Raw genomic sequence first — 27163 nt, 5'->3', positions numbered from 1 at the left:
TGGAGGTGTCTGTCTGTAAGCTTGACAGTTGTTTCTGTCATAAATCTGGGGGCTGCCTGGTCAGGCTGTGTGTTGTTGGGGTGAGGTTCCCGTTCAGTGTCATCTGGTTTCTCCTCCAGCCCACGTTAGAGCCACATGTCCAGCTGAGACGGCTCCAGATTGGCAGACAATCATTCTCTCTCTAGGCTTTTGAGTTAGCTTTGTAAATATTTAGATTTTGTTATTTTTTTTAATGCTTCATTTGCGATTTGAGAGATGCATCAGTCGACTGTGAATCTTCTTCTTGCAGAGATGTGAAGCCCGATAACATGTTGCTAGACAAAGCTGGCCACTTAAAGCTTGCGGACTTTGGAACCTGCATGAAAATGAATCAGGTAAATGAATCGATAAAGCAAACCAGTCTGCAGCTGCTAGGCTCGCTTTCATGTAGTTTAGAGGGAAATCCGATTTCGTACTCGACTTGCGTGCCTTAATGGAGTTCCTTCTGGAATGGGTTGGAAGAGAATTTGCAAAGCTGGCCACAGTCCTCTCAGCCTTGTTTATTTCAATGTGACAGGTGCTTGAATTCCTAACAAGCGATCATTGCACCTGCTGTCGCGTTTGTTTTTCTGTGCTTTGAGTCAGTTTTGACCTGGAACCTCCTTTGCCACCAGAAACACCACGTCTTTTTTTCAAGGGGAACTGCAACACTATTTTTATATTTCGGGGTTAGAAAGAATCAGGACTGATGAGTGCATGTCAGACCGCGGTAAAAGTAAAATGTACGCAGTAACTTTATCTGATAAAACCTCAGTTTACACCACAAATAGACCAGATTTCCAGGTATGCGCTGCGCCATGTTCTGCGATTCAAAATGAGGCAACAAAACATCCAGTGACGTGATGCGGCTCTATGACACTGTAAACGAGCAGGCTTGAGAATACATCTGTTTTAATCCAATAGAAATATTGCTCTTCACTTCGAGGCGGTTTTGCCGACAAATACTACTTGTTAACTCTGCAGATCGCATTGGAACACTTCTGCAGTGAAATATCTGCTGCACACCCTGTACTTACCCGATTGCACATCGCAGTGCATTAGTCCTTACGGAGACTAGTGAGCAGGAAGGGCCGCTTCACGTCACAGTTCTTGTGAGCTCTCACTCCCGCACGTGGCGAGACCAGGGGTTTGCGACAACATGTCTTTCCTCCCAGTGCTTTCACAACGTTCACAGTTTTGCGTTTAATCCAGAAGTTGTCAGTTTTTTCTACGCTGCCAATGAATTTATTTTTGTCACCAAGATTTACTTAACCGGATTGCGAAACTGGGGCTGCGGTTCCCCTTTCAAAGTTATCGGGTTTTCTTTCAGCTTTCGCTTTTCTGTTCACATGAAACGGGGGCGCGTTTGCTGCCCGCGTGGTTCAGAGGGCCGTGCGGGTGTCTGATGTGCAGTGGTGTGCTGTGTTGCAGGATGGCATGGTACGATGTGACACAGCAGTGGGCACTCCTGACTACATTTCTCCCGAGGTACTGAAATCACAAGGCGGCGATGGCTACTATGGCAGGGAGTGTGACTGGTGGTCAGTCGGGGTCTTCCTGTATGAAATGCTTGTAGGTGAGTAAGAACTGTAATTAAAAAAGTATACATGTGTGTGTAGTGCCGTTCTGCCCATCTAGCCCTTTCGGTAGTTAGTAGTTAATTGATCTAAGGGTCTCTACCAGCCATTTCTTGAACAGCAGCTTGAAGGCAGGGTATCAATTTCAGCAGCATGTCTTGGTAGCTCGTTCCCTCCTCCCACAACTCTTTGATTAAAGTATTATCTTTGTTCTTCATTTTAAAGTTTCACATTTCCACAATTTTACATGATCTTTTTCAAAGAACTGTTTACAAATGCACAGCTTCATGCTTGTGTTGTAATGAGACGTGAAGCCAGACCTGTACTGTGTTGCTAGTGTGGCAGAGTCAAACGAAAACCTCCAGTGACCGGCGTCAGCTGTAGGGTCCCCGATGGTCCTGTGTCATGCCTTGTGCTTGCTTGCGCTGGGCTGGAGGCTTTGCTGTTTTCTCAGTGCTCAAAGGCTCTCGGGCTTGCTTGCAGGAGACACACCTTTCTATGCAGATTCACTGGTGGGAACATACAGTAAAATCATGAACCACAAGAACGCCCTGACATTCCCAGATGACAGCGAGATCTCGAAAGATGCGAAGAACCTCATCTGTGCCTTCCTGACGGACAGGTAAGGCTGAACTCGGACGCCTCTGAAGAGCAGAAGCTGTGCTTGTAGGATAGCTGAGATGAAGAAGTGAAGGACGTCACAGGAGGTCTGATTCCGCCAATTCAGACTCTCCATGACCTCATGCTCCCCATTCAAGTTACTCTCACTTCTGGAGAGTTGTTCTTAAGGTGCAGTTGAAGGTGTTTTTTTAAATGGGCTTTATTAGAAATAGTCTCCAGTTTTTCTCCCTGCTAAAAACAAACTTTTGCTGGGCTCCAAATGCAGTAGTCAACCCCTCCATAAATATAACTCTCTCCCTCTCTAGTAGGATCTCCTGAGGATGCATGACTTCCTTGTTGTCTTTAAGTTCTTCGTTCCAGATTCTTCCCTTCTCTTTTCCGTTAAAGTTTTACCTCAGAAACGTACCTTGGGAGAAATTGCAGTCTGAGAGGTCAAAGTCACGAATGGAAATACTGTATTTTAAAGAGACATCTCACGTCAGAGCTGCCTTTGTCACACCACAGGGAGGTGCGATTAGGTCGCAATGGAGTGGATGAAATCAAGCGGCATCCTTTTTTCAAGAACGATCAGTGGACGTGGGAGAATATCAGAGAAAGTAAGTTCCCTTTTGGTTGGAGGAGCCTTCCAAATTTGGTCACTTGATTTTAGTCAGTGTGCCCTTCCCATGGGAGGTTGATAAGTGGACCTAAATTGCTGTGAATCTTAATTATGCCTTCCTGCCGTGTACAGTGATGGGTTTTGAAGAAAAAAATGGCGATTGGTGTGCAGTACTGGGATGTTACATTTTGATTTTTGAATGCTTCTATGTTTTAGATATAACGTGCTTCATGGTGAGATTTCTGAGCATCTTGAATGTTTCATAGCTAGAATAACTAAACAGTGCCTTCAATCAAAGAAAAGAAAAAAGTGGTTTCTTAAAAGCAGATAAAGAGCTATATTGTGTTGTATATTGTTTTTGAATGAAAACAGAAGGTCGTCTTTATCATATAAAAATATAACAATGCAGATTTTGCACAAGTTGCTTGTGTTCCATTGTTTTAGATTGCATTCTAATGTTACTAGTTTCATGAAACTTCAGTGAAAACTAGTTTGTGATGTGAAAAGGAGTGCCGGATTCAGCTGCCTCTGCTGCCTGACTCCTTCCCGGCAGCTCTGACCACACTGATGCTCTTACAGCTGCTGCCCCTGTTGTGCCTGAGCTCAGCAGTGACATCGACACTAGCAACTTTGATGACATTGAGGAGGACAAGGGAGATGAGGAGACCTTCCCCATACCAAAGGCTTTTGTTGGCAACCAGCTGCCTTTCGTGGGGTTTACCTACTACAGCAGCAATCAGTGAGTCTTACCAGCATCAAAATATATCCTCTCACTTATTTTGTCAGCTGCTTTCTTAATTAGGAACTTTTCGAGTCAAATTGTAATTGGTAAAATAGGCTTATTTTTTTAAAAGCTGCTGTTTTCAGAACAGTTAAACGTTTTTGAAAGTTGTTTGTGGTCTCAGAGGTATGATGGCAGATTTCGTCAGATTAATGAAAGTGGAAGAAGAGAGAGCTGGTGTATTTTGTCCTCATGTGTGTTCTGTTTTGCTTCTAACCCCTTCATCGCTCCCCCTAACGAGTGAACTCTTCTCATTCAGACTCGCTCGTGGCTTGAGCACCAAGACCAGTGAGAAGCGGAGTAGCTCTGTAAAGGAAGATAAAAGCCAAGTAAGTCTGTAGGGCCTGTACCCGATGTCTGTCTACATGAGTGGCATTGACAACAGTCGTAAACAGAAACGTTAGACCATACATCTGGTGTGCATCTGGTACTGTGCTGAACATCTCGGAGACAACAGCCAGGCAATTCTGAACTGGCAGGGATAAGTAGAAAAAAAAAGATTTATTGCTATTAAAGCAAGTCATAAGATTGGCAGAAAGCCTATTGCAAATGAAACGTATCGAGTAGCCTAGCTCACTTCCAGTGTGTTTATTCCTGCAGCTTGAAAATCTGCAGAAAAGGATTTACCTGCTGGAAGAGCAGCTCCACAGTGAGATGCAGCTGAAGGATGAAATGGAGCAGAAGTGCAGGTAGGAGGCTTCAGAGATTCAGACCCTGCTGGGCCCTCAGAGTCTGCACAAACCTCGCCTGGACCTGCTTTCCAGCTGCCCCTCTGGCTGGCTGTCTCCTTGCGCTGGTTGCACTGGAGAGTTTTTGGGAGATCTACCACCGATTTCAGAGAGAAAAAAGGGCAGGTTGTGATTTAAGGTTCCATTGAGGAAGTGGTGAGCTGATTACCCTGGAATGTTAAAGAAAGGGCGAACTAAATACCTTGGCCTTAATGCTAAGACCGATGGCAGGTTATTATTATGAATGTCTGCTTGTTCACGTGAAAAAATGTGAGCCCAGGTGGGTCAGCGGACGCCGCCTCTGAGAAAGTATTTCTTTTGTTAGGATTTTGATTGTATCCCTTCCAGAGTTGAGGGTGGGTCGCTGTTGAGACCTTTGTTCTCAAGGTGTCGGAAATAAGTCATTTTGTTGTGCTCTTCAGATGCACTCGTACAGAACAGATAGATAAGGGCCTAACTAAACTAGTGTTTAACAGCAGCCAGTGAAGGTTTACAAATGAAGGCATTCTGTAAATATTTTAGTGTTCTGTTTCTCTCAAAGTAAAAATCCATGTACTTTAATTTCTTTTCATGAGTTGTTTTTTTCAGCTATATGGTTACTGTTCCAAAAGCTGGTTGTCTGATCTCTGTCTGACCCCTGTGTGTTCATTAATCCACCTCTAGAGTCAGCCTACTGTTTTTACAAAGGCTTTGAAATCCGTGGAGACTGGGCTAACCTCTGTTCCGTGAAGCGAGTAGTCCAGCCTAGTGAGGCTTGACTGCTTTTGCCAGGCCAGAGCAGGGAATCTCACACTGGCTGCCTGCCGTGCATCAGCTGTGTTGATAAGGGAGTTTGTTTCCACAGCCAGCCATGAGCCTGCTTTCTTAAGCGCTAGGAATACACTACCTCTTACTGTTACTCGTTTGTGAAGATCGCCCTTCGGACCCGGTGTCTTACATTCAAGCTAATCTGTGAACCCTTAAGAGTGAGCAGTGCTGAAACGCAGAGTGGTGTAAGTCAAAATTAATACAACCTACACACATCCCTGAAGCAGTGCATTACTGGGATGAAACTCTGGTGTTCATTTACAAGGTGAGCAATGTGGGGAGTATGAACGTTTTCTTGTTTGACCCGCAGGGCTTCAAACATAAAACTGGACAAGATCATGAAGGAGCTGGACGAGGAGGTAAGCAAGAGGGTGTCTTCTGAGAACAGCGCTAAACTTTCTGCTTTAAGGAGAAGGAATATTAGTGTGTTTGACACATGGAATGGGAAGGTTGCACGTGCATTACTACATTTGTGTTTTATTTTCATCTTAGCTGCATTATCGGATTATGTACATTAACAGTTACCTGAAACTGACTCTGTGTTGGCTCGTCCCTGTATAACTGTACATGAATGGATGTGGGTTGTTGTGTCACACTCAACATGTAGAGAGGAAACTCGTCACGTAGGTCAGTTTTTCTCTTATTTCCCGATTATACAATCCATGTCAGAACTGCTAACTGTTTTTAATAATCAGGGCAGGAGTGTACAGTCACAGGTTTTTGAGTAATGGTGCTGAAATGTCTCTTCCTAGACAAACCTACGGAAAAACATGGATTCCACTGTGTCCCACCTAGAGAAGGAGAAGATGATGGCACAGCACAGGGCTACTGAATACCAAAGAAAGGCTGAACAGGAGGCTGAGAAGAGGCGCAATGTGGAAAATGAGGGTGAGGCTGGTAGTGTTACCGCTGCTGTTATTTTTTTCCTTGGGAATTGGGGTGCGTCCTCGTGAGCAATTGAGCATTACTGTCCCTCAGTGGCTCTTTTTACCACACTGTCATTGACAACAGTGGTCCAGGACCAGATGTCTCACACACGCACAGAGCCTGACCTCTCATTCAGGTCATTTCTGTCTGAAGTCTCGTCTACATTGAAACGACTACATCTGAAGAGTTTTTAAGTGTGCCTTGCTGTAGAAGAAGGGATAGGTGGCTTCTTTGACCAAACCCGTTTCTGCTGGAGCAGGCTAAAAACATTGCCAGCATGCTGTCTCGGAAAGCCTTGCTGCTTAAGAGACTGTTATTTTATTGTATAGGTATGAACAGGTGAGAGGCTGAGGGAGAGAGGGGGCAGTGTGTTGCAATAATTTCTCCACTATGTTCCGTGTTTAGTGTCGACTTTAAAAGAGCAGTTGGAGGACATGAGGAAGATTAGCCAGAACTCCCAGATATCCAACGACAAGATCACACAGCTGCAGAAACAAGTAAGTGGAGCGGACAGCGAGGGGGCCTTCGTTCTGCCACAGCAGGTTGGGTCCCGCGATCCCGGGTGAATGAGGAGATTGCGTGGCTGAGGAGCAGAGCTGACTGGCTGGCACTGAACACGCAAGGTGTAGTTCCCTTTAATGATGCAGATGTTCCCTGTTTCTGACTTTCTCATATCCTGTGAACTCGCACGTGTTCAGGAGGTTAATAGGTGACAACTCCCAGATGGGGAGTTGTACAGCTGCCGGGACAAAGCTGTTCGGTTTTTGGCACGGTCACCAAAAGTCCATAATTTAGTCCTGGGTACAGTGACTACAGTGAAGACCGGCTTCAACTGATTGGAGCCTCCTAATTATATACATGAATAACATATTAGGAGAGCCTTCATTTGTGCAATAGACCACACAGCCTTAGCATAGTGGTATTGGTATAAAATTAAAAGTCTCCAACTGTCTTGAATTATGATTACATTAACCATGGTAGGGGTCTGTTTTTTATTTTACCTTCTGTTGGGGTTTAAAGTCTGTAAAACCATGTGAGCCTGCACCCAGAGCTCAGAATCTGTTGGATCCGTTCAGAAGTGGCTCTGAGTTGCTCTGACAAGTGCCCCGAGGTGAGTTTGATGGTAGCAGTGCTGAAATCAAAAGCAGAGAGAATGGAGACGGGTGGTAAAAAGACATGAGCTGAAGGTGTGGTGTGAGAGCAGCTGCCGCCCAGGAGCTTCCAGCACTGTCTCTGTCCGCAGCTGGAGGAGGCCAACGACCTGCTGAGGGTGGAGTCGGACACGGCGGCCAGGCTGCGGAAGAGCCACACGGAGCTCACCAAGTCCATGAGCCACCTGGAGACGGTGAACAGGGAGCTGCAGGAGAAGAGCCGCGCGGCGGACGGCGCCCGGCACCAGCTGGAGAAGGAGGTGCTGCAGCTGCAGGCCGCCCTCGAGTCGGAGCGGAGGAACTGGAGCCAGGGCTCCGAGGAGATCCAGGAGCTGCAGGGTAAACCCGCGGGAGGGGTTGGGACAGCGCTCGTAACCGTTCACGAGCACTTTGTGCATTAAGCTGCTGTGGGCTGCCTCGGAGTTTACTCTTTTTTGCACATACGTTACAATGATTGGCGCGAGTAACGGGAAATCTTAAAACTGAAGACAGGTGGTGTCTTGCTGAGTAAGGATTCAGCATTTGATCAGTCCGTCTTTTCCCATCTGATTTATGCAGCGCTTACAGAAAGTCTGCCCTCTCCAAAGTAACACGTTTTGTGGCCCAACAGTCTGAAATCAAGATACATTAAATGAGTTCCTATAGAGCAAATAGGTCAACTTTCCCAGTCAGAGCTCTGACCTCAGTCCAGTTTACGATCTGTGGAGTGGCTGGCTTGACGTCTGCCATCCACCAGCTGTCCCCTCGCAGTCTGACTGAGCTTGAACAGTTCTGTAAGGAGCAGTGGGCACACACTGCCGAATCTAGGTGAGCTGGTACGTACAGCCGTTATTCTGTTTGGACAAGTAATCAATCAAAAGGCGCTTTCGCCAAGTACTAACTCGCTTATCCAACCCATTGTTCTAGGTTTACATTTGTAATCACTTTTCAGAATGTCTGAGCATTTGTTTTCCACTCGGAGGTTGTGTGTCACAATGTGTAAATGTGTTCTTTTGGAAAGGGTGAGCAGACATTCTGTAGGTACTGTAGGTACAATCACTGTACTGTAGGTACTGTAGGTAGCTAATCCTTTGGATAAACAGTATCTCTTTATTTGGATTGTTTTAAATAGAAAAAAAATGGTGCCGACATCTTCTTCATGCATCCCACCATTGGACGCTATATATACTTTATTCTTGTGCTTTTTTCACATTGAGTTTCTCTGCTTGAAAACCATCGTGTCTGGGTATGCATCTGTGTGGGAGACTGGAATTTCACACTCTAAGCTCTCCAGATTCATAATGCACTGCTGAAATTGTTTACAGTCCACTTATTAACCGCATTGTGCCAGAATCGCTCAGATGTAACTTGCACATGCTGTGATATGAACAGCGTGTTGCCCGCAGTTAGCTAAAGCCATCGCTGTATGATTTGGCCAACAAACAGGCCGTGTGTAAACCGTTTAGTTTTGTCATGGAGCTACCCCGATAAAGACTAGTTCCCCCCAGGCCTGGGCTCATTCATAATTGATCAGTACCACAACGCCTGTTATTCACGAACCAGTGGGCACACTGAGCTGAATATTGTGACGATGAATTAATGTGTTCTACTGGCTTTGTAACCCCAACGGCAGCTAGTAGGAAGTCATCCTGTACTGCGACACACCTTGTTCACTCACTTTTAAAGTCTTAATGTTCACTTTCAGGCTTTCTTTTGTAATGCAAACGGAGTAAGAGTGTTATACACAAGTCCAGGTGTTCTCTGTGTTGTTATGATGTGCTGCTTCTTTTGGCAGCTATCTCTGTATATATTGGGAAAGAGTGATGGGTCTGACTGACTGTAGAATATTGGGAAAACCAAAGCATTTACAATCCCTGGCAAAATTAAACTTAACATTGTAGAAATAATGTAGAATGTTAAAAGCAAAGGTGTGAGTTATTTGCGTTACTTGTAAAGGTCAACGCAAACAATTTTGACCATTTTGCAGTACAGCTGTAACCGTTGCCTGGCACGTATAACAGAGACATTCAGTCACACATTGAAACCTTAGTGAAATCAAAACGATCCATCAGCCATTTGGTGTGCAGGAGCTAAAGACTGTGTGTGAGCTAAGCAGCGAATCTGTCTTCTTCTGACTGCCAGGAAGGATAACTGGTTTGCAAGAAGACCTGAAAAACCTCAAACTGACGCTTTCAAAAGTGGAAACGGAAAGGAAGCAAGCCCAAGAGAGAAGCAATAATTTGGAGAAGGTAAGACATTAGTGTGCCGGTCATGTCAGATCTATAAAATTTAGAAACAATTTATTGGCATACGATGTGAACGTATTTCACCTTCCAACTTTCCTGTTGCATTTGTGTGTATTGGAAATCCTGACTGGCTGTCTTCTGGCTGCTGCTGGTTGGTTATTATGCTTCAAAGGTATGTCAGTGAGAAACCCAGATCTTCAGAGTTAGCCGTTGTTACAGATGCGTCTCCTTAGCGTGATTTTGCCTGGCAATGGCGCGGCCAGTCGTGCCTCACCTGGGCTGGGGAGAGGCAGGGCGTCTCAAACGGGGGAGCTTTAATCTGTGGGGCCCCCTCTGTAGGAGAAGAACAACCTGGAGATTGACCTGAACTACAAGCTGAAGACCCTGCAGCAGAGGCTGGAGCACGAGCTTGCGGAGCACGCCGCGACGAAGGCCCGGCTCACGGACAAGTACGAGTCCATCGAGGAGGCCAAGTCGGCCACCATGCAAGGTAGGCGGGGCCCGTCGCCGTCGGAGACGACCGCTCCCCATCTTCCCGTAGGTCGCGGTGGTTAGTCTGAAGCCCTTTGAATGGTTTGTGCACTTTTGAGAGATTTTGACAGGTCGGTAGGTTTGTTTCCTCTTCAGATTAATATATTATAGTACTTTTGTTATATACTCATCCCCGTACAAGAAGCGGTAAAAGCCTGCGATTTCATTCCCGGTGAAAGGCTGAAACGCCAAGCTGGAAGCCTGACCTGAAGTCATCTGATGCTCTGAGTCCTCATCCGCCTCGCTTTTGTTTTGTTTCAAACTTTTTGCGAGAGGGCCCACCCCTTAATCCGTGAGATGAGGTGTCCGGTTGAGATAAGGTGTTCCGAGAGGCACAGTTCTGCCCCCTGCTCCCTGATTGGAGGCCTGTCCTCCCGGACCCTCCAGAGCCAGAGCAGTGCGGTTCGAGGCCGAGGCTGTCAGCTGAATGTCGCCGTGAAGGGGGGCGGCGGACATTTGCTTGAGCTGAAAAGTAATAAAAAGATAACTGGAGGAAAGCAAAGCCTGGGGAGGCAGGGATTGTGTGGGAGGCGCGGCGCGGGTGTGAACGGGTGTGTGCTCTCCGCAGCGGTGGAGCAGAAGGTGTCGGAGGAGAGCATGGCAAGGCTGAAGGCCGAGAACAGGGTGGTGGAGGTGGAGAAGCAGTGCTCCATGCTGGAGTTCGACCTGAAGCAGTCTGTGCAGAAGATCGAGCAAGTCATGAAGCAGAAGGAGAGGCTGGAGGAGGAGGTCAGTGCTGTCATTACACCCCTGGTTGGTTTCCCCCAAGAGCAAGACATTTTACTGCTGATGAGCTCTAAGTAAAACACATTTCTGCATTTTCAGTGTATCTGGGAGGTGCTTCTGTCTCATTCATTAATCGTTTTTTGTATAGGGAAAGCAGCTTCTAATGAAAAAAATATGATTACATTATATAAAATGGTAAGGAAAAGCTAAAGTGGATGATATTGAATCTTAACTAACACCCACAAGAAGAAGTCTTTGAGAGCACACCCTGTTTTTTGCCATTGTCTTTGAAAAACGCTTAAAACAAATTAGTTGCACCTGTAAGTTGCTGTTTAAGGGCTAAAACTTTACAGCATATTCAGATGATAACTGTGTAAGACTCAAAGATGAAGCAGTGTAGGTAAAAGGTGAGGGAGAAACTGGGGCTCCGAGCCACTGGCACAAAGTCATGCCGAGTCCTATACACAGGGTGTTAGATTTTGGAGACATTAGAGTCCTATGCTAAGATTCAGTCAGAACCCAGACCTACAGTACAATGCTGTGTTGCCATACACCACAATTTCCAGCTTGCTACCCATTTATCTACCTTTATTGAAGTATAACGGGAGTATTCAACTTGCAGACGTTCCAAGTTTTTTACCGTCCGCTTCTTCATTCCTATGTTATAATGATTTAAACCTGGAAGATCTGTGCCACACTGAGCCCCACAGCTCCCTGTGGCGGGAAGGGTGAAGAGTGGACGGTACACTACTACGCCCTGCATCCTCAGAGCTGTACGATTTTTTTCCACCATGTTTCCTCTCCCCGCTGGAACGCTGGGGAGAGGAGGGTGTGGGGAGGCGTGAGGGCGTGGGGCAGCCCGGGCGATGTCCTGGGATGCAGGGTGTTCAGTGTGCGCTCTGGCCCCTCCGCAGGTGAGGAGTGTGCGTGTCCAGCTGGAGCAGGAGTCCGGCAGGCGTGTCCAGGCCCAGGCCGAGCTGAAGACGCGTGCTGTGGAGGCCGATCGGATGAAGGGGTCAGAGAAGCAGCTCAAGCAGGAGATGAACACCGCCCTGGAGGCCAAGAGGTCGCTGGAGTTCCAGCTGGCCCAGCTCACAAAGTAAGACAGCCAGGCTACCCGTGAGCTCAGGTCAACCTCAGTTACTCACCAGACATGAGTGGAATCTTCTTTCCTAAAACCACTCATAGTTCTCTTGTGACAGCTGTTTCGGCACAGCTGTGAAATGTCTTCGTGTAAACGGTTTTCTAACTAAACTACCCCTTCTTGTATTTTTTTAATTTGGGATTTTAAAAAAATGTATGTTTTACCTTCACTCGGGGTTCCTGTAAACATGTTCTTGTAGAGAACTTGGTTCTGTAATTTTTAAGTTCTTCCAGAAGTAACTGATACCATCTACAGGAATCTTTGTTCCTTTAATATTTGTTGTGTTTGGGGGGGAAAACAGGATTTAAAAATGTCCTTTAAGTTGGATGTCAGTCCAAGTAAAATCTTTTACATAGTTTGATAATTGCTCACTGGCCATGACTGTGCTGATATGTTGCTGCTTAAGTTTTTCAAAAAATGTCTTCAGTAGCTCTTTGTAGTAAGTTGTAAAAGTTTTTGTGCTAAAAACCATGTGACAGAAGTAGGCTGTTGCAGAAGCCTTGAACAGACCAGGAGACCAGCAGTGGCCTTGCTCAGCTGAGCCTGTGCCTGACGCTCTTTGACTCTGCTGGCAAGTCTGACTTTTTGGGTCTGACTGCTCTTTCCTTCAGGCAGTACAGAGGGAATGAGGGACAGATGAGAGAACTGCAGGACCAGCTGGAAGCTGAGCAGTATTTTTCGGTGAGTACTCTGCCTCATGAACGTTGCTTCACTTTCGGGAAGTGGGCAAACTCCCAGGTTTTCCTAAAGATCCGCTTGTAAAGATAGCAGGAATGTGTGACCAGCAGCCGAAGTCTCCCGGCTCGCAGGGACCAGGCCGTCTGTGCTCTGTGGGCTCACCCTCCCATTGCGCCACCTGCTGGTCAGTCACCACTGTGTAGCTGTACAACCCCCCTGGAGGTGGGCTGCTTAGGCTTCCAGTCGGGGTGAACGCGACTCGGCCCTCTTTTCCTCCTGTGCAAAGGCGTGGTGTGCCTGTTAGCCTGTGTCAAAAAAGGAGTTCAGCAGAGTGCAACAAAAAGAACATTCATAACCGTGTGGTGGCTCTGTGGCTCAGGATCTGCGCCTGTGGCTGGAAGGTTGCCGGTTCAAATCCCGCGGCCGGCAGAGGAATCCCACTCCGTTGGGACCCTGAGCAAGGCCCTTCACCCCAACTGCTCCAGGGGCGCCGTATAAATGGCTGACTCTGCGCTCTGACCCCAAGCTTCTCTCTTCCCATCTGTGTGTCTCATGGAGAGCAAGCTGGGGAATGCGAAAAAAGACAAATTCCTAATGTAAGAAATTGTATAGGGCCAATAAAGTGATCTTATCTTATAAAACGGATACTGTGCTTGTTGTTGAGAGCTGCACAGCTAAATGAGGGGAGGTTTTTCAAGAAGCCTTTTATTTTGCAAAGTGTTTCCCCGCTTATCATGCCACAGTCACATTCTGCAGAGAGGTCACTGAATACCCAGTTTACTGCTCTTGTGGCAGACATCTGCAGCGCCTGACGTGAGTGTGGGTGCACTGTGCAGCGTGTTTACCTCTTTGGTCTCATGATCCTCAGGGATTCATGTCATACAACAGGACTTGGCACCCTCAGACTAGCAGTCAATTATAGATTATGCTGAAAATAGTTTGTGGACAGATGACTTTGCATCCCTTGGTCCAAAAGGCTCATGGTTGTTATTGTAATCAGTTATGCCACTTCCCAGAAGAGGAGTCTTGGGCCTTAAAGATGGCAGCCGGAGAGCTGCTTTAGGTCCTTGCGCAGCCTCTAGTGACTGCGGATCTCTTCACAGACACTATACAAGACTCAGGTCAAAGAGCTGAAGGAGGAGATCACGGAGAAGAACAGGCTCGTCCAGGACATGCAGAAGAAGGTGCAGGACATGAATGTTGAAAGGTAAACATTTTTTTTTAATTAAAGATGCATTTATTGTCGTGGTTTGCAATTGAGACACTGCGATCTAAAGGTGTCCGAGATGTTTTGCTTTTTAAGGTCACTTCTTACAGAGTTTTCCCCTGTTCTCTGTCCATTTTTGGTTGTGTCTGACTTCCTGTCTTGCTAGCTGAGCTGGGATAACGGCGGGGACAGGGTATCGGAGGGGTGGGGGAATGGGCGGAGAGGGGAGGGGGCAGGGAATGGGTGGGGTTAGGGAGGGGTGGAGACATGGTATGGGGGGGATTGGGGGCAGGGAGGGGTGGAGACATGGTATGGGGGGGGATGGGCGGGGATTGGGGGCAGGGAGAGGTGGAGACATGGTATGGGGGGTGGGGAATGGGCGGGGATTGGGGGCAGGGAGGGGTGGGGACAGGGTATCGGAAGGGTGGGGGAATGGGCGGAGAGGGGAGGGGGCAGGGAGGGGTGGAGACATGGTATGGGGGGGGGGAATGGGCGGAGAGGGGAGGGGGCAGGGAGGGGTGGAGACATGGTATGGACAGGGATTGGGGGCAGGGGCTCGGGGAGCAGGAGTGCTGTGCACGTGGATCACCCCTCGCCGGCCTGTGCTTCGCAGGGATTCCCTGTCGGCGCAGCTGGACCTGACCGTGACCAAGGCGGAGTCGGAGCAGCTGGCGCGGGCGCTGCAGGAGGAGCAGTACTTCGAGCTCACACAGGAGAGCAAGAAGGCAGCGGCGCGGCACAGGCAGGAGCTGGGCGAGAAGGACAGCACGATTGCCCTGGTGAGTGCCGGCTCGGATAGCGGGCTGGACGTCCCGGAGCTAACCTCACCCGACTGTGGCAGCTTCAGCAGGCAGACTGGCGGCTGGCTGGCTCTGGGGTCGCCCGGCCCACGGTTCTCATCCAGCTCTTAAGAAGTAAAAAGATGGGGGGCAATTTTCTGTATCATCTAGTGGTATTCATCTCTTTATATAGATAATATTTTGAAAAGGCATGCCTGGATGACATTAAATTAGGATTTAATGGATTTGATAGCAGGGCCTGCTTTTCTGTGGCCATTTGCTTTTGTATGGATGAGGGTGGATCCTGCGCAGGAAATATATTTTCTAGTTGTGGGTCCAGAAGAATTCTTTGTGAATGGTCCAGACGGATGTTTAGTTACGCTGTTAGTTATCGACTGTTTCATAACCGATAGCTGCTACGACATCATAAAGTGGTGTGTATAGAGTGCCCTGAGCAGCAGTGCGTCGCTATTGAGGGTTCTGTGTTTGATGCCGCCAGCTTGAAGAGACTAACAAAACGCTGACCAAAGACGTGGAAAACCTCTCCAAGGAGAAGACCGAGCTCAGTGAGAAGATGCGGGTCCAAGAAGAAGGTAACCTCTCCGAAGTGCACTTTCAAGGGGGGTTAAATGTTTCTTTGATGGAAAATCTAGATCTAGTTTATTTGATCTCTTGGTTTTGTGCTGGTGCTCATTGAGAGTGTTTTGCGTTTCTGGCCTCCAGGACGCTGCTCAGCTTAATTCTACTTTTTGTTTGCCCATGATCAACACTAACTCTAGTTGGAGGTCCGTCTCCAGTCATGATGTGCAGTGTCACAAGCGACAGACAAAAAGAGACTCACCTCCCTGCTTCTTTGATTCCTCAGTGTCTGCTACCGAAAAGGAAGAGCTGACGAACTCGGTCAAAGCTTACTACGAGAAGATCCTGAACACGGAGCGCACTCTGAAGACGCAGGTGGGTTGTGTCAGGCTGTGTGCTCCTGTGGGGGGAGTGTGGACCATCGGAGCCTCGGACCGCTGCTTCCGGCCTGCGCCAGCCTTCATCGCGCTGGACTTCAGCAGTCCCGGTCTTGACTTCTTCTTGGGGGATTGAACCCTCGGGAGGGGGGCTCCTGGTGGGGATGGGGCACTGGGGGGTTTTTGTGCGAGGAAAATGTTTTATCCTTTTCTTTTAATAATGGTTCCCAAAAAAGGAGAAGCCTGGGGCTGTGCTTGGACACAGGAACCATGACAGCTGGGAGGCTGTGGTGGACTGTTTGGTTCATAGCAGCCATTTTTAAAACTCATGGCCACGACCTCCAGGTCATTTCCAGGGCATTGGGATGAGCAGAGGTGTGAAGTCGGTCTTAAGGGAGCTTTCTTGTTGTCCAAACTCTCTCTCACCCTGGGTTTTCTGAGTGAATGTTCTGGTAAAGCAGTGCAACACTGGCTCATCCCCTGAGGGCTGAGAATTGAAGTGTTGTCTTTTCCTCTCCTTCAAACCTCGAGGCCTCTCCTGAGGTGCTCTTCAACGGTTAACCTTTAACCTGCTGGCCCGCTTCTTGGTCTGCTCCCGCAGGCGGTCAACAAGTTGGCCGAGATCATGAACCGCAAGGACATGAAGCTGGACCAGAAGAAGAAGGGCAGCACCGCGGACCTGAGGAAGAAAGAGAAGGAGAACAGGAAGCTGCAGCTGGAGCTGAACCAGGAGAAGGAGAAGTTCAACCACATGGCCATCAAGTACCAGAAGGAGCTGAGCGAGATGCAGGCAGTACGTTGCACCCATTCGCCTGTGGAAGCTGATGCACTGGAATTGAAATTTTCATTGAAATACTCCGTGCAAGTTTGGCAGACATTTCGTTTCAGCTCAGCAAAGTCGATATTGTAGGCATTGCAAGTTTCTTTGAAGGGGTTACTGTCTTTTAACATCAATGTGTGCCCTACTTTATTATTGTAATGATGTTGATGGTACACCTCAAATATAATCATAAGCAGTTAAGGCACTTCTTAAATATTGCCTGATTTCTAGTCTTTGGCATTTTCAGTGTTTATCTTTATGTTGTGGCATCCCTTTTAAATGTCTCTTTGGGTGATTGGGTGATTTTGTTTTGCCATTTAAAACACTCAGACTCTGATAATTACAAAACAAAGTGTTTACAGCCAGTGAATGGTCTGCCTCATCAGTCCCTTAAGCAAACTAATCCCTGAGCCCTTTTAGCTCACTTTTCAGTGCTGCAGTTTGCTACAAATGTTGCTGACGTGTTGACTGAAACATGCCAAAAATATGCTTTCCAGCAGAATGCAGGTGTGTGTGTGTGTAATGTACAGTGATCGCAAATAATGATACATGATTAAAAAAACATTCTGTGCTCAGAGGGCAATACATATGTTGAGCTAAATTAGGCTTTTATAACGAGGTATATTGTAGTAGAATACTGAAAACATGGAACACTAGTCATGTCAAATGGCGTATGAAAAGAACGCATTTGCTACACATAGCTGTTCATGCAGACATCCCCGGAGACACTGATCGTTCTTTTCCCCCCACAAGCAATTGGCTGAGGAGTCCACATACCGCAACGAGCTGCAGATGCAGCTGGACAGCAAGGAGAGCGACATTGAGCAGCTGAGGGAGAAGCTCAACGACTTGCAGCTGCGCATGGACAACTCCAGCGTGGCCAGCCTGCAGACGGACGAGGCAGACGGCAACATAGCAGGTAGGCCGCTCTCCTCTGAGGTCCGGAAAGCTCTGACGGGTTCTGTGCGCGAAAGGGGAAGGAACCAGGAAAGGGCAGCTCTTTGGAGGCAGTGCGTCTGTCTAGCCGTTTGTTGGTGCTGTAAGATGAAAGGCAGCCCTGTTAAACGGGCTGTGTGTGGAGGAAACAAGGGGCACTTTCAGCAGTGTTGCAAGCCGGAATTATCATTGCAGGGGAACAAAGCCGGGTTTCTGAAGAGCTGAGCTCAAGTAAATTTACCACATTTCATCCATGCCAACAAATCTGCCATTTTTTTGTTTCTGTTTTTTTTTCCATTTCGTTTGTTTCCTGTTCCAAAACCGATCAGGTCTCAGCTTCTCAGTAGTTTAGACTCAAGACCCGTCACTGAAAGGGTCAAGGTGGAGCAGCAGACCTATGATAGGTCATGTTCAGAGGGTTCCGATGCACTTTACCGGTGTCATTTTTATTTTAGATTACGTACCTGCCACTTGGTGTAAATTAGCCCTGAACTGGGGGAGAGGCTCAGCTACCACTCTTCCTGCTGTGCCATTTTACGCATCAAAATATCAATAGAAAAGCCAATCTACAAACTAATTGTGGTTACTCTGGGTTTTATTCCTTTTTCAGTGGGCATTGAGTACTTTGTATCAGTCTGTTAAACTCCTTTCTCATTTCTTATTCCCCATGTCTAGTTGGTTCTCCCTGCTCTCCTTATCTTTGTATCTTCTATTCTTTTTCCTCTGTGAGTAAATTGGAGTTCTGGCTTCGTCTGTGCCTGCCCTGTGTATGTGTGTTTGTCTCTTTTCCTTGGCTGTGGTTTGCAGTCTGACACGCGTCCTCCCCTCTAAGCAGCGCTTCTGACGGGCCTTTTCTGAGTGAAGGACATTCTTTATAAATTTACTGAGCTCACGAAATGCGTGAACTCAGAAGAGAATCGAGACAGACTTCAGAAGCAAAATTAAATAAGTCCAGATGGAATAATGGAGACCTCTATTTAAAAAAAAAAGACTTCTGCGACAAGTAGAGAAAGTGAAGTCTGTGGCTCCTCACAGTGGGCACACTTCCACAGTGCTGAAAACGGCACAGGGTTGATGTGCCCTGCTCTGAAAGGCCCCAGAAGCCTCTTCCTGACACTTGGGAGGATAATTTTCGTATTATTTTGGCACGAACAGCGAGGAGGTTAAACATGAAAACGTTGCCCAAACAGACCTCAGCTGTCTATATGGAGAACTCGCTGAAATAAGAAGCAGTAGATAATGCTTGTTTTGAATTAATTGCTTTGTGCCAAAGCATGCCTTGTGAATATTTTATGTGACACGATTCTGTTCTTTGAGCTGCTTTCTGGCTATTGTTTTCCTTTTCTTTTAGTTGCTTCTAAACCCTGCATGAGTTCCCAACCCAGTGCTTTTTCATGATTCTTCCAGACCAACCATTTCCTTCCTGTCTGTCTTTCTCAGAGTCCAGGCTTGAAGGCTGGCTGTCGATACCCAACAGAGCCAACATAAAACGATACGGCTGGAAAAAGCAGGTATATTTCTTATTTTTCGTTTCCTTTTCAGTATTGTTCTCTCCCCGCCAGAATTTGGACGGACCCTTTCTCTTTTAAATACGCTGTTGCAACTCACATGCGAGGCAGAGGAGGTTTGAGGGGCAGGTAGGCCCGTTCTCGAGTGGCAGGGGGTCCGTTCTTCCAGATTTGTCCAATCAACTTGTCTCTGGGAAGAATATTTTGATATTTGCAGCCAGTTCAAGCTGCCTGTCTAGTACAGCTTGCTGTGGCATGTGAATCAACCTCAGCACAATGTGCTTACTTAACCTGTGGGCAGTGTTGCATCATCTCCAGAGCAGTGCACACCCAGGCTTCATTTCATTAAGGGTCTCCATTGAACCAGAAGCTGGAGATCTATAAATACTCGGATACCCCTCTGGCCTGCAGGGGAGGGGAAAGGAGAGGTGATGATGGTCATTAATAATGCACCATGATTATTCACTCATGGACGAGAATCTTGCCTCTCACAGAATTTTTCAGTGAACCAGTTTCTTCACTAGTACGCTGTGGGAACACCAGTGGCCAGTTTTGGCAACTCAGCTTGGCCTGGAACTGAACTAGAGGTTTTCAGATGTGTGACTCACATTATGCATCAGAATCAGTCCCTCTATCCTTACACTTGTTACCGTTCGGTGTAAAAAAGTACTGCTTTCTGTTTTTTGTCCTCAGTATGTGGTGGTCAGCAGCAAGAAGATCCTGTTTTACAATGATGAACAGGACAAGGAACAGTCGAACCCCTCCATGGTACTAGATATTGAGTGAGTATTGTTGAGTCTGCGCTCTATCATGCAGTACATGCACCTTTGAAAAGACCTCGCCACTGTCTCAGCTTAACCATGAAGAACTCTCCAGGAAAACTGAATTATTACATTGGATTGAAAGAAATAAACACTGGTTGACTTCAGGTGACTCTGTTTTAGAGTTTGCAGTTGATCAGGCATACATCTGGAACTTAAGATAGCTGTTTTGATTCATGTTTTGAACAAGGAGCTAGCTGTACGTTTCTAAGTTTTGTTTTGTATTATTAAATGCTCTGATTTGATACCAATAGCTACAGATCTGATACCTGTTTGGTACCCTCCAGGCTAAGCTCAAGTGAAAAATTGGCTGGGACAAGAACAGTACTGTTTCTGAGTGGCACCTGTGTATCACATTAACAGAGAAGCCTATTACTTTGTAGCTGCCAAGTCTTACAGGGAAGGATATTTTACAGCTGTAGTGTCAGTGACCATTATGCTCTTTACCTTGTACTATAACAGTTAAGTGTAAATTATTAAACGCATATCATAAAACTGAACAAAACATGTAACAGTACACCACATGTGTTAAGGATGTGATAATCATTACTTAAAAGCATGTTACCTTAAAGCAAATGGAAGTTGCCTTTTCTAGTGTATTAGGTTTTGATATGAATGTCCTGTATGTCTGAAGCTCCACTTCATATTTATTAGACAGGACAAGGGGAGAGCAGTGTGCATTTTTCATAGTTCGGACACTATGAAAATGTCAGATGAAAATGGGTGTAAAATTCATAGCATCCAGATCTTGAGGCCCCTTTTTTAACAAAATGTATTTCCTTCGTGCAGCAAACTCTTCCATGTACGTCCGGTCACGCAAGGCGATGTGTACAGAGCCGAAACCGACGAAATCCCCAGGATTTTCCAGGTATCGTTTGAGATAAATGTTGAAAGAGTACCTTGTTTTATGTCATCCGTGTCATCTGTTATTAGGACTTGGGTAGAGATATATTATTATTTTGGGTTTCAAATACAATATGTCAAATATGTGAAAATCCTAAGGGGTTCACAAACTTTTTTTTGGCTCTGTATAGGAAGGAAATGGGGGATATAGCTATAAAAAAGTTTTATAACTATTTTACACAAGGTACTCTGGCTTTAACAGGCCATTCCTTTAAAAACGATATGTTCAATTTATCAAACAGACTGGGCTTAATCATTATCGGTAAGACTATATTGAAAATGTGACTTTTAAACATTTTTTGGACTACGTATGGACTGTGGTCAATATCAAAATGTAAAGCTGAAAAAATCTCTATTATCAAGTGACTTTAAAAGCTTAAGCTGTGAAGAGCATTAGTGGAAAGTTTTCTCTTAAGTACAGAAACCTTTGAGGACAAAACCAGAAAGAAATGTTATAAAGCCATTTTAAGTGATTTTGTGAAAAAGACCGAGATAAGTGTAAGTGCTCCAGGCTTGGTGGCTGTCCGCTCTGCGGAGTGATGCGTTACTCCTCTGAACGCGCTCTTGTCTTCGTTTCTGCACCTCTGAACGTGGGGTTTGGTCCTCCCCAGATCCTCTACGCCAACGAGGGGGAGTGCAGGAAGGACGCAGACACGGAATCGGTACACCAGGGCGAGAAGACCAACTGCTTGCCTCACAAGGGGCACGAGTTCATCCCCACGCTCTACCACTTCCCCACCAACTGCGAGGCCTGCGCCAAGCCCCTGTGGCACGTCTTCAAGCCCCCGCCGGCCCTGGAGTGCCGCCGCTGCCACGTCAAGTGCCACAAGGACCACCTGGACAGGAAGGAGGACGTCATCGCGCCCTGCAAAGGTACAGCCCGCCGCCCCCGGGCGTCGCAGGAGCACGAGCAGCGCTGGAGGGAGAGTCGCCAGCGCTGGCCCAGAGCGGCCAAGTACAGGCGGCTTACAGCTGTGGTTGAAGTCATCCGTGTGATAGATGCCACCGCTCTCGGTGTTGATTTCCCTTCTTTTCTCGTTCGGGAATGTTTGCCGTTGAGAAAAATAATGCTGCTTTATATCGGATTCAGAAAGAAGGATGTGGAAAGCTGGAAAACGCTGTAGCGCTGTAGAGGGCCCAATAGAGGGTACGCCAGGCGGTTTGCTCCCGGCGGTTTGGGAGCATCGTCCCGTGCCTGGCGTCCGCTCAGCTGCTGCTCTGTCTCGACAGTGAACTACGACGTGACCACGGCCAGGGACATGCTGCTGCTGGCGCTGTCCCAGGAGGAGCAGAAGAAGTGGATCGGCCACCTGGGGAAGAAGATCCCCAAGACCCCGCCCTCCTCCTTCACCAGGGCCTCTCCGCGCACCATGTCCACGCGCTCCGTGGCCAACCAGTCCTTCCGCAGGAATCCCAAAAGTGTGACGGGCAAGCCCAGGTAAGGAGCCCCGGAGTCCCACAGCGCTCCGCGTCGACACCGCGCGTTCCCCTGCGACGGGATCTTTTATTTGTACACTGCATGTGCTTTGTTCTGAACTGAAACAACAGGAAATGTTTTTCAGTTGTGGAAACATTTGCTCTCCTTGGGATATTCAGGGTGTGTTGTGTGTCAGTATTCCCCCAACAATAGTATTTTAAAAGTCTCCTGTTTGTTCAGCAGTACCTTCTCAGAAAAGGTAAAGTTATCACAATCCCGGTCCATGTGGTATTGAGCTTTTAAGTGATTTATCACTAAGTATGTGTCTAATGACACGCTCAATTCAGAGCTTTGTTTGTTTCCTGTTCTTAACTGGAGCAGGATTTACATACACGATGGTGTCTGTTAAGCCAACAGTACCTGCTTGTTTTGTGAAGTAGCCTAGAGTAGACCTAGCAGTATTTTTCCCTACAGAACATCTGTCTGTTGCCCAGGTAGAATACGATGAGTGGTTCCAGAGTGGCAGGTGTAGCAGTTGGAACAGAAGAGCACGAGAAGGGTTACGTGAGAGGAGACTGTGTGACCTTTGCGGTAGTCAAGGATCTTATCCGACTGTTTCTTGCAAGAGGCCAGAGTAACAGATTGACAATATGGCAGGGTAGCCTGTTCCTAACTCCCACAACCCTTTGTGTAAAGAGTGCCTCTTGTTCCTAGTTTTAAATGCACGTCCCTGTACTTCCCACTTGTTCCCTCTGGTCTCTCCTCCGCTGGTCACTCTGAAGAAGCCCACCGAGTTGACTTTGTCAGAGTCTTTGAGGGTTTTGAATACTTGGGTCAGTTCCACTCATAGTCTTCTCTGTTCGAGACCGACCAGTCTGGCTCTTTCACCCTTTCAGTACAGGACATTCACTTACGTCCTGGACTGTCTCTGGTTGCTCTTATATGGACTGATTCCAGTGCAGCAATATCTTTTCTATAATTTGGTGGCCAAATTTGTGCAGAGTTATTGTAAATCAGGTCTTACTACTGTGTTAGAGACATTTAACACAACATTGCTTGATTTAAATTTTACACTTTCAACTATAACCCAAGGACTTTGTTTGCCTTAATCAGTTCTCCACATTATCTAGAAAATGTAAATGACTGGTCTCTGTCTAAATCTGAGAGGATGATTGAGAGGGTGTTTTTCATTTGCATTTTCAGAGGGTTGAGAGTGCAGGGTAACTAGTCTCTGGCAGACTAACTTCCTTTCATAATTCTGGAATAGTGATAACTCCCTATCCTAGCTTTCTCAGTAGGAAATAATAATCATGAAGAATGACAAGTAATTCTGTCTTCATGAGGAATATGTTACCCTGTGGCAACACCACAGGGTGTGCTGTGTCGGGTTTAACCTTGTTACATAATAGTTTATGATAAAAATGGGCATATTAAAACCCACGGGCATCCTGACCACCAGGTAGTAATTAATATGCAAGGTCCTGTTATACGAGACCTTTCAGGTCATTCTCTGCCCTTCCGTTCATTCTGTGGGGTACAGTCTTTTCTCAGAAGATCTGTTTTTGAAATTGCAAATGCCTTTCTCATCAGAAACGCCGAGTGGTCAGGCCAGGCAGTGCGGGGCAGGGCCTTTTCTGTGTCTCACCCCTTCATAAAACAAAAATCCAGACCAAAGTAAATGGTTCATCCATGCAGTGGTAAAGAGGCATAGATAAAGAGCACAGTCCACCCTAACCAAGCCTTTCTTGTCTTCTTCTATCCCAGTACCTGTGTGGTCTAACCGAACGAGAGACGAGATGTGTCCTTCACACGTGTCCTCTGTTTCCTTTTCCAGCTAACCACGTGCACCGGGGGCTGCCACGGGGACTTGATTTTTAAGCATAGTTTTTTTTATTTTATTTTTTCACAAGAATCTGAGCTTCTGCCACCACAAAGACCTGTGCTGGAAGGCCAGACTCGTTACAGTGACACAGGACACTGCTCCCTCCCCGCTGCCGCCGATGAGCTTGTGCATTCCCCTGCAGCCTGCGCTGGAGCCTGCCCGCGTGGACAGCCGGCAGCTGCTGATCACGTGATGCCTTCAGGCACGCGGTTTCACTGGGAGACTACGTGATGCCTTCAGGCACGCGGTTTCACTGGGAGACTTTTTTAACAAAAATGGAAGCCGGGGGGAAAAAAAGGAAGAGGACAAAATTACTTGTTTTATTCGTTTTTTAACGGGGGACACGGCCAGAGGCTGCTGGTACCAATTCTTCATTCATATCAGGAACTTTTGATGAACTTTTTAGGGATGGGGGAGGGATTCAAATTGTTGCAAAAAGATTCCATGTAGGGCAGGTGGAAAAAAAAGTGACCTGCAGACGGGAAGCTGTTCTTGCAGGAGCTGAGTGGATTTGGGAGAGTCCAGGATTTTTTTCCACTGAGACTGCAGGACTCGGCGGGGAGCTGCGCTAGGGTAGACTTCACCTTGGTTTCGATGCCTTCACTGTAATCCTTTGCGGCCTTAATGTTCATGTCCCGTTAATTTTGCAAGACAAGCAGCTTCTTGTTCTGTAAAATGATTTAGTCTTTTTTTTTCCATTTGTGGGGGGGAAACTGAGGTAAGAGAAATGGAAGAATGGGTGAGTGGACAGGTTGTTTTTAATCTATGCATTCTTATTTGCCAAGCCATATCAGTACATCATTCTAATGGCATTAGAAGACTAACAGCACAGAAAACCATTGGCATATTGAGTTGTTTTGGGGTACAATGTTTCTGTAATATTTTTATTATAATTATTTTATTTTGTAATGTATTGCCTTACCATGATTCCTCATTAAGTTGTTGATAAAGAAAACATTAAGTTAACAAAAAAATGTAAGAAACTGCACTGTTTGAAATGTAAATTATTCTTAGAACACTTAACAGGAGTAGCATTTGGCCTATTTAGTGCCTTAACTTTGGATAACAGTTTTATTGCCATATTGTTTTATGTAGAAATCTAAAAAAAATCTTTTTAAAAGATCTTTCATTTTTTGATTTTATCAGAATTTTTATTTGATCCTCCAGTTTTCCTTCACAGGCGTGTGACATATCTCCATGAATTCTATACAGTCCACCAATAAACTGCCTCTTCGGAGTGCGTTTTCCACCACAGGGAACAGATCTACCTCTGCTGTGGTATGAAGCTGCAGCTGAATTCAGATCTTCCTTCCATCTTTCATTCTACATATTGCTCAAAGACTTGCAATGATGGTAACCTCTAACCCTCATTAATGGGCTCAAGTAGGACCTGAATGGCGTAGTTAAATCTGTTAAAGAACGAATACCTCCTCAGTAATTTATAATGGCTTTGCAGTTGTGTTCATTAAAAGAAGCACTGGAAATACAAATTTTGTCTCGGTTGAGTTGCATGTTTCAATGGCATTGAAGGCCGCACTGATGGATATGTATTAATAAACATATCTTTATGTACTGTCTTGAGAGAGTTGCTTCTTATTAAACAGGAGAAAGAAGCTGAGCCACTTGCAGGAGAGCAGACGTCTTCTCTTTTAACTGTTGGGAAATATCGATGCATGTTTACGAAGCCAACCTGGACTAATAACATAATTTTGGTGGCACATATGTTTCTTTGAGGTCTTACCTGGGAAATTGGTTGTTTTAATACAGTGGGTTACTAATATGCATTTGCACACAATACCTTCGACCCTCTCGATTCAGCAGAATCATGTGGGGGAGAGGTAACAGCTGTGAAAATATCTTCTTTCATTGGGTAAGTATTCTGGAGCCAAGTAACAAGATTTTTCTATGCTTCAGTCACTTGGGGATTTGGAATTTCTTAAACTGATCTTAATGTTGTCTGCCCTTTGTAAACTTGTACTTGTTTCAGTCTCTTCTTAGTGCAGTTTTACAGGCAGTTTCCTGTTAGAAGCTCATCCAGCTTTTAATTATGCATTAGCATAATGTTTTTTTTACATTGCCTTAATCGGATGATACGATACTTCACACCTGCTACCTCTTGAGGCCTCTTGATTGTGACACTGCTGATAAACTTCTAATGTCGAGTTCTGGACAAATCTGTCAGCAGGAAAGAAATTCATGAAATGTGGGGGGGAAAAGCCCTTCTTCAATGACAAGCTGCTATTCCCGAAGATGAACCAAAGAAAAAACCTCTAGTTTGAAATTACTATTCTGTTGTTTATCATGATTTGCATGGTTCACGGTGCAATACAGAAGAAGGGAATGTGTATCACTAGGAATTGGTCTTGGTGTACGTTTTGTTGATTTTTTTTTACCTTGCTTTTTTGTATTATTTTCATATTCCATCAAGGGTAAAGAGAAGCCCGATATTCATGTCCGATTGGATTTTGGAGATGTGTGGGGAAATAAAAGCGCTCCTTGGTATCTAAGAACCCACACTACCAGCGCACCAATTGCAATTTTTCTGTTCGTGTCTGTCAGACCCCCTGCGGGATCCCAGATCTAACAGATTGCATGGTCCTCTTATCTCTGTGGCTCTTCCCTTGCCTCTGTTCACACAAGCCACTTCACTGCAGCCTCTCCTCAGCTCTCCAGCGGATCTCTTCAGTCATCTGTCATCGTCCAGTCCGCGGGCTCGGGAGAATTCCCCTCAAGCACTGCCTGTCGCCTGTCCGCTGTGTCGCCTTTACTCGGAGAAAACGGCCCTGATTTCTCACGAGGAGCAGCTGCGACTCGCCCAGCAGGCTCTTTCACCGAGCAGTCGGCCATCCCTGGTGGAGGAGAGCCACTGACGGGCACGCCATTGCCATTGCCATTGCCATTGCCATTGGGGACCAGCACCAGGGCAGCGCTGCGGATGTGATGTCTCCGCCTGCACTAGAAGAGCAGAGTGACAGGAAGGCAGCAGCCGGTGCTGGAAACCACAGATGGGTGTGCACTCTCAACAGCAGCAAGATGAAAGGCAGCTGAGCTCCAGACACGCCTGGTTTGCAGCAGTCTTGTGGCTGGTGCTGTGTACTGCGTACTGTTTTTGAATCGCTGAGTGATTCCCCACGTTTTATATAGAGAGAATCCTTGTGCATTCTAAGCATGGTACTGATCATGATAGGGAGGTTGCAGGATTTTTGCCTTTACTCTTATTTAATAATTGTAATCGGTATTTTCACAGAAGTTTGTAGCAGCCTATTATTCTGTGGATCCCCTGTTTTTTTTTCTGCATATTGATTTGATGATTGAAGCTGGTATTTCAAAGGTCAGAGCTTACTGCTTTAGGTCCTCATCAGTGGTGAACGGAAATATACCTGCACGTTCTCTGCCTGGCTCTCCGTCTGCCGTTCTTGTGC

At 46.4% G+C, this 27163-nt stretch overlaps 1 protein-coding gene across 4 annotated transcripts in view; it reads left to right on the top strand.

Annotated features, from left to right (window-relative positions):
• Positions 1 to 25318, top strand: part of rock1 (Rho-associated, coiled-coil containing protein kinase 1) — a 64550-nt gene extending 39232 nt beyond the window's left edge. Inside the window, exons 6-34 of one of the 4 annotated variants that reach the window (XR_011189955.1) lie at positions 290 to 374; positions 1450 to 1594; positions 2079 to 2217; positions 2721 to 2812; positions 3394 to 3553; positions 3855 to 3924; positions 4196 to 4284; positions 5441 to 5489; positions 5883 to 6018; positions 6463 to 6554; positions 7301 to 7547; positions 9330 to 9436; positions 9773 to 9923; positions 10533 to 10693; positions 11605 to 11789; positions 12446 to 12515; positions 13616 to 13719; positions 14333 to 14498; positions 14998 to 15091; positions 15364 to 15452; positions 16056 to 16247; positions 17028 to 17193; positions 18651 to 18721; positions 19412 to 19500; positions 20329 to 20407; positions 21054 to 21315; positions 21673 to 21880; positions 23624 to 23943; positions 23982 to 25318. Coding sequence is in view for 3 of the 4 variants with exons in the window: in XM_069191630.1 (XP_069047731.1) it covers positions 290 to 374; positions 1450 to 1594; positions 2079 to 2217; positions 2721 to 2812; positions 3394 to 3553; positions 3855 to 3924; positions 4196 to 4284; positions 5441 to 5489; positions 5883 to 6018; positions 6463 to 6554; positions 7301 to 7547; positions 9330 to 9436; positions 9773 to 9923; positions 10533 to 10693; positions 11605 to 11789; positions 12446 to 12515; positions 13616 to 13719; positions 14333 to 14498; positions 14998 to 15091; positions 15364 to 15452; positions 16056 to 16247; positions 17028 to 17193; positions 18651 to 18721; positions 19412 to 19500; positions 20329 to 20407; positions 21054 to 21315; positions 21673 to 21880; positions 23624 to 23639 (3514 nt within the window). In the remaining variant the exon portion in view is untranslated. Of the gene's footprint in view, positions 1 to 289; positions 375 to 1449; positions 1595 to 2078; positions 2218 to 2720; positions 2813 to 3393; positions 3554 to 3854; positions 3925 to 4195; positions 4285 to 5440; positions 5490 to 5882; positions 6019 to 6462; positions 6555 to 7300; positions 7548 to 9329; positions 9437 to 9772; positions 9924 to 10532; positions 10694 to 11604; positions 11790 to 12445; positions 12516 to 13615; positions 13720 to 14332; positions 14499 to 14997; positions 15092 to 15363; positions 15453 to 16055; positions 16248 to 17027; positions 17194 to 17885; positions 17936 to 18650; positions 18722 to 19411; positions 19501 to 20328; positions 20408 to 21053; positions 21316 to 21672; positions 21881 to 23623 lie in introns of those variants that run through there. The other 3 variants (XM_069191631.1, XM_069191630.1, XM_069191632.1) reach the window with 3 other exon arrangements.
• Positions 25319 to 27163: the final 1845 nt, after the last annotated feature.

Source organism: Lepisosteus oculatus, chromosome 6 (assembly GCF_040954835.1).
Source record: "Lepisosteus oculatus isolate fLepOcu1 chromosome 6, fLepOcu1.hap2, whole genome shotgun sequence".
Lineage (NCBI taxonomy): Eukaryota > Metazoa > Chordata > Actinopteri > Semionotiformes > Lepisosteidae > Lepisosteus > Lepisosteus oculatus.
This window is presented reverse-complemented; position numbering and strand designations above follow the sequence as displayed.